The sequence below is a fragment of the Manis pentadactyla genome, chromosome 5 (assembly GCF_030020395.1).
Source record: "Manis pentadactyla isolate mManPen7 chromosome 5, mManPen7.hap1, whole genome shotgun sequence".
Taxonomy (NCBI): Eukaryota; Metazoa; Chordata; class Mammalia; order Pholidota; family Manidae; genus Manis; species Manis pentadactyla.
In genome coordinates this window covers 107,961,020-107,967,449 of record NC_080023.1, presented here as the reverse complement: position 1 = coordinate 107,967,449, position 6,430 = coordinate 107,961,020, and the positions used below count along the sequence as shown (strand labels likewise).

The 6,430-nt window shown below is 41.0% G+C and overlaps 1 protein-coding gene across 1 annotated transcript in view; it reads left to right on the top strand.

Moving 5' to 3' along the window:
• The first annotated feature begins 589 nt into the window (after positions 1–589).
• ANKRD50 (ankyrin repeat domain containing 50) overlaps positions 590–6,430 on the top strand; it is a 54,092-nt gene continuing 48,251 nt past the window's right edge. The window contains exons 1-2 of the mRNA XM_036922959.2: positions 590–728; positions 1,885–3,169. Coding sequence (XP_036778854.2) covers positions 2,658–3,169 — 512 coding nt within the window. The 5' untranslated portion in view covers positions 590–728; positions 1,885–2,657. The remainder of the gene's footprint in view (positions 729–1,884; positions 3,170–6,430) is intronic.

The window sequence follows — 6,430 nt, the reverse complement described above, 5'->3', positions numbered from 1 at the left end:
AGGGTTAAGGTAGGTGCAAGGCGCAACTCTTCCAGCTCAACTGCCACTCCTAGGAGCGGATACTGCCCCAAAAGCCAGCGAGTCACTCCGGCCAGAAAGACAAAGAAAGGCTCAGGGCCGAGTGGTGACGGGGTGGGTGGGGGCAGCGACTCGCGTGAGCTCAGGGACGTGAGAACGCAGCCCCCGCCCCCTTCTCCGCCCCTATCCCCTAGAAAGGCGGGGCCCAAAGCCAACCCCAGAGGGTCTCCCCGCCGCTAGGGCAGCGGGTCGCAGGCTGCCACACACGCCCAGGCACCGGCGGCGACCCGCCGGCGCAGCGGGGACGGGGGTAGTGGGGGCGGAGCGTGCGTACGAAGAAAGGCCAAGCGACAGGCTGGGGGCGGGGCTTGGCCCGGCGGGCGGGGCCGCGGAGTGGGCGGGGCGGAGCCGGCCGGGTCCGGGCTGCCCGAGACAGTCACTGCCCTGACGGCGGCGGCGGCGGCAGCGGCGGCAGCGGCGGCAGCGGCGGCTGCCCGGTGGGGGCTGGGAGGAGCACGACCGAAGCTGCCGGAGCAGCTGGAGCAGGCAGTTGCCGGGGGCCAGCAGTAGGGTCTGGAGCTGGGAGCATGCCCCAAGCCGGGCGGTGGAGGCGGCTGCAGCTGGACTCCGGGGATCGCTGGCGGCGGCGGCTTCTCGGCGAAACAAGTGTCTGAGGCTACGGGTCCGCAGAGGCGGCGACAGGGGCTGAGGTAACCGAGGGGTGGCGGTGGCGGCGGCGGCTGTGGAAGCGAGGCCCCTCCCTCAGGTCGGAAGCTCGGGGATTGCGGCCAGAGCTCAGCCCCGATCCACCTCCTCACCATTCCAGTCTCGTCCCCAGACCCGACTTCTCCCCTCGCTCCGCCGCGGGCCGCGCCGGGGCAGGGAGCCGGACGCCGACCGGGAGGCGACCCCTCCTCAGGGATTGGCAAGGGCACCCCCTCCCCCTTCAAAAGACACACCCCAGTCTCGGGGCGGAGCGGGCTGTCGAGGCGTTCCCAGACTTCTGGAAAGGAAAACCTCAGTGTGGTGGCTGCCTCTCTGCCCGTGGCCTCTCCGAGGTGGCCCCCCTGTGGCTCCTTGGAGCTGCTCAAACCGAAGGTGGTTCCTGCCGCCGGGAATCCCGGAGTCCCTTTTGTCTGTCAGCTGAAATTGGAGGCCGGAACGGTAGGCAAACACCCACCAGCCCTGAAGCACTCTGCTCCATCCCTTCTCCGCCTCGGAAGGAGCTCCCCCAAGCAGCCTTTCTCCAGCCACAGTAGTAGATTCCATTCCTCAGCCCCATCCGAAACCTTCCTCTTTTTGACTCAGAGAAAGGAAAGCCTCATGTTGTTTTTGTGTTTGGATTTACTATTCGTGTAAAATCACCCCGCTGCTCCCCTTCTTTTTTCTTTTAACCCATTACTATCCAGCCGCAACCTTGGTACTCATTCCCTAGATTTTGCAAACTACCGACAAAGAAGTGTGGCTAGTTGAATAAAGAGTCCTTGACTGGCTTAACTGTTTTAAGTTAATAGAGCTTCCTTAACTGGCGCTGTTGTACCAAGCTAGTCAGAAAGACCTTTTTGGCTAGAGTTAAGGATGTTACTACATATTCACAAAGCCTTTTTTTCTCCCTTCCACAGTAAGATTTTAAAAATCTAGGGTAACTTGGTTAAAATGTAGCTGTTTGGGAAACATAATTATAGAGGAAGGAAAATACGGAAAGGAAAATGTAATTATGATTCTGGGATAATTGTCCAACCATTTGAAAGTGCCAAAGATGAAATATATGGATTTTTTAGATTAAACTGGCAAATTGTATCCTTTGGTAAGTAAGCTTTTAACATGATATTTTGCACTAAGATATTTTTGTTTGTTTTATTTTAGTTACTTGTGGAAATTGTTGATTGCCCAGACATCTTAATAAGAGAAACTTATGAACAGAACAGGTTCATTCAGAATCTTCTATCTTGAAAAGTGCATTTTATGAATGTTTTGAATTCAGAAGGTGTTAACACTGATTGGACTCACTTCCGCCACATGAAAGACCGTAATCTGAAACATTTCCCTCCTTGGCAGTTGCCCAGCTGCCAGAAACTGACATGGTCTAGTGCTTTGAGTACTATCCTTCAACAAGAGATACAGAGCTACCTACCTACTGTGTACATGTAATCTCTGATGACATTTACTGTAATGGACACCTTTTCTGCATCTAATTTTCAGATACAGAATTAACACTTGGAATCTGGAGACGCATTTTGTACAAATTGAAAGATTGGGCTTTCTCTTTAGTTTTCCACATGCATTGTCTCATCCACATACTAGAAACATCCACAATCACATAAACTCTAGATATAACCATGGAGTTATGTGACCCATCAAGATATAGGAAAAGTGTTGCCAAGTTTTGGAACCAGGCAATTTTCCACCAGTTCAACAGTTAAACTAATATATTCTCTGCTGATGATCAAGAATAAAGAACTAAACAAAGTCATGCAGATTCTTTTGGTAAATGGACTCTGTGGCAGTTGAATTTTACTGTAACTGGTTACTCTGTCATTCAAAGTCTCAACTTAATGGACAAGTTATGTCCTAATGGATATAAAAACCTGTGTTGATGTATCCAGATTCTAGTAAATGTTGAAGATAAGGAATCTATTATGACTAATCCTTGGGAAGAGAAAATCTGCGAAATGGCTCAAACGAGTTTACTACAAGGGAAGCAGTTTTACTGTAGGGAGTGGGTTTTCCACAAACTTCAGCACTGCCTCCAGGAGAAAACTAACTGCTGCAATAGTGCTGTCAACACACCATCCCTTGTAATGAATTCTGGGAATAATGCTAGTGTTGTCTCTGGAAAAGGAGCTGCCTGGGGTGTGTTGTTGGTAGGAGGGCCTGGCAGTGGCAAGACAGCCCTGTGTACTGAGCTCTTGTGGCCAAGTTCACCTGCAAGCTTGCAGAGAGGCTTGCATCGCCAAGCTTTGGCCTTTCATTTCTGCAAAGCCCAGGACTCCGATACTTTGTGTGTTGGAAGGTTTGTTAGAGGTCTGGTTGCCCAGATCTGCCGCAGTGGACTACTCCAAGGATATGAGGACAAGCTAAGGGATCCAGCAGTCCAGAGCCTCTTACAGCCTGGGGAATGTGAGAGGAACCCAGCTGAAGCATTTAAAAGGTAACAATAACAATGTAATAGTGTTCTGGTTTCTATGCAAAAATGAAAGTGTTTTTTAGATTTTTTTTTAAGGTTTTCTGTTTGTTTGCTTTAACTTTGTAGGGTACGACTACTGTATATTTAGGGATAGTCTGTTGTGAATACACCTGTTTACTTTGAATATTTAAGGAAACAAAAATTTGTGTATTAACAGGATATTAATTAAAACTATGTCTTTTACTTGTTTAGTAACAGAATGTGAATCTGCAGAAACTTTTTTTTTCAAGTTTATGACAATTATTTATTTAGTTTTCTCACATTATCTATAATTGGTAAGGAGTATTTGTTCTTATGTTAGAGAACATCATTTAGTTATCTGGAAACTAGCCTACTTTTTCAGGGAGGGCAAACGATACATGGTACTGAACTTAGAGGAACTCACCATAGACACTATCTTTTAGTATTTAGAGTATTATTTCTTTAAATAAGAAAAGTTCTCTTTGAAAAAGGTCATTGGCCATTGAGAATCTGAAGAAAATCTGCTAATATGTTTTGGGATTTATTCCCCTCTCAAGTGAAAAATTGGGCAATACTTTGAAATATGAAATTTATAAAATAATTAATATTTGGTATCACTTTAATACATTTAGTGAGTAATATAAAACAAAAATTTTCCTAACCTCAATTAAACATTTTTCCATGGTAAATGGATTGGTTTAAGAGGTGAGCAAGTTGCTCTTCAGAGTGATTGCAGATTCAAAATGTGTTCAAGAAAAAATGGTTTTGCATGTCACTACTTTGCTCATTATAAAAGAAGCAAGTGGTTACTTTTCTCTGCTTGCTATTGCGTCATTGCTGCTTGCATTACTCATTTTACTATGTACTTTTTTTCCATCGACAATAAGTAGCTGTTAGCAGTCAAAAGTTTGTTTCCTGAAGATGCAAGTATACTTTGTACTGGAAGTTGGTGTGTATGTTTGTGTGTGTGTGTGTGTAGAAGTCATTTGAGCAGGATTTGGAAATTGCTATGAAGAGTGATGTTTTTAAGATATCCTCAAATCTAATGATATGAAATCTATAAATTTTGAAGTTGTACTGAAATAATATTATTTCTGTTAGTCACTGTTCTAAGCACTTTATAAATATTCAATCATTTAATCTTCAGAACAACCTTGTGAGGTAGGTACTGTCATTATTCCCATTGTACAGATGAGAAAATTGAGGCACAGAGAACCTAAGTTAACTTATCCAAGGTTACAGACTCTTAAGAGCCAGAGCTGGGATTTGAATACATTTGAAATACATGTGTATGTATACAGATTTGTAATCATAGAAATTCTAGAGGAGTTGAGGGAAAGAGGAGGAGTTTAGAAGTTTGTGGAAGACAGGGTCTGTCTCACTTGTGGTAAATGTAATTTTCACACTCCCCAGGTAAGTGATAGAGTGGTAGTCTATAATGATCATTATGGATAGTGGTATAGAATTCAAAACGTGGGAGGAGGAGTTTATTAAAAGTCAGCACAAGGGAAGTATTTAGAGGTGTGATATTGCAGACTTCTTCATTTATAAGTGCAGTCCAGTAAAACTTAGAACAAATCTATTACCTTTTGCTGTTGGCCATCAAAAACAGGGTGGAATCTATTTTGTCATTCTTAAATTAACCAGGAAATCTGTTGGGCAATGCCTGTAGCACAAATATAGATACCAAGTTTGATAGGCAGTCTTCAATATGGAATTACTGTTCATGGAATCAATAATGTAGTTTAATATAAAACATTACTTTTTAAGAGACTTAAAGTCTGTATATAAACATCTTTTCCTCTTGATTTTCTGCACTTTCTGAAGATACTATCACTAGTTGAAGAGCTGAATTTTCATTCTTATAATTTCATAAGCTATTTGGAGTTTTTGACACCTTAGAAAATCAGTTTGAAAGAGCTTAGTCTAAATAGAACTTAGTCTTACTAAATTATGTAATTGTACAACTTACTGAAATTCGTATGTAAATTTTTAATACCTTTAAACATTTAAAATTGTTTGATAAACATTTAAAGTTATGTCTGATAACTGTATATTTTTATATATTCCAATGTTGAACAGATTGATTTTTGCAGTATGATAGATTTTCCTATTAAAAAAATCCTTCTACTCAGGTGCTCTTCCTATTTTTTGTTCCTGTGTGAATTTTAGTTATTCACTGAAGGGAAATAAGAGACAATTAGAGCTGTGTGTAAAATCCACACCAGTACTGATTTTCCGGTTGACAAAAGGAGCTCATCACTTTGTATTCCAATATGTATTGTGGTAGAGAAAGCAGAATCTTTCTACTTGGACCATTTTGGTGCTCTTATTTTATCTACTGGATCTTCTAAAAACCTGGGTCACTTTTTTTCTTCACCATTAAAGCGATTAAGCATTAAATAAATTAGGCACTTTAGTATTGGAACAACTGTTCCTGACAATTCATAGAGATAATTTTTCCTCTTAAGATGTGAAGCTGTAATATAACCATAGTCAAATGCGAATATGAGAATACAACTGAAAGTTAAAAATAAATATTTTTGAATAGTTAGTGGCATAGATCATGTAGACCTGAACTTTGGACAAGTTGTTAATATTTTATTGTAGGTTCTGTTATTCACTGACTTGCTAGGTAAGTCCTTAAGATAATTTTAATAGGGATATATTTTATTTAGGCAGGGATAGATGTAATTCAACAAATAGACAATGGAGCAGATGATTGTTTTTAAGAAGTTAAAATATTTTTAAGAGAATAGCTAATTATAACATGACTAATGAAATATAAGCAAGAAGTAAAATCTTTTTTCAACTTTTGATAAAAAAAACAGTCTTGTGTTGTTACTTTCTTAACATCTAACACTGATAATATTAATGGTTTTATATATTCATGTGTGAAACAATTTAATAGTATTAGAAAATTGGTAAAGAAAAATCTCAGTTGTTCACACATCCACAAAGTTGGGGAAATTGCAGAGAAGTGATTCAGTAGTGAATACTTTTTTCCACTCCTCTTCAATTTTACTTCCTAATTTTTTTTTCCTGTCTTGTCCTTAATGATAGTAAATAAAATATGTAGTATTGCAAACTAAGTTCTTATGTGAAGTCATATACCTAAGTGGCAACTTGTTAATTACCAGTTTATTGCAATCACTTTTTCTTTATGGTAATTAAAAAAGAGTAAAAGAAACTTCATATTCTGGTTAAGAATTGCTATTTTCTTTCCCTTCTGACGTGGTATAATATACTCATTTGAATCTAAGA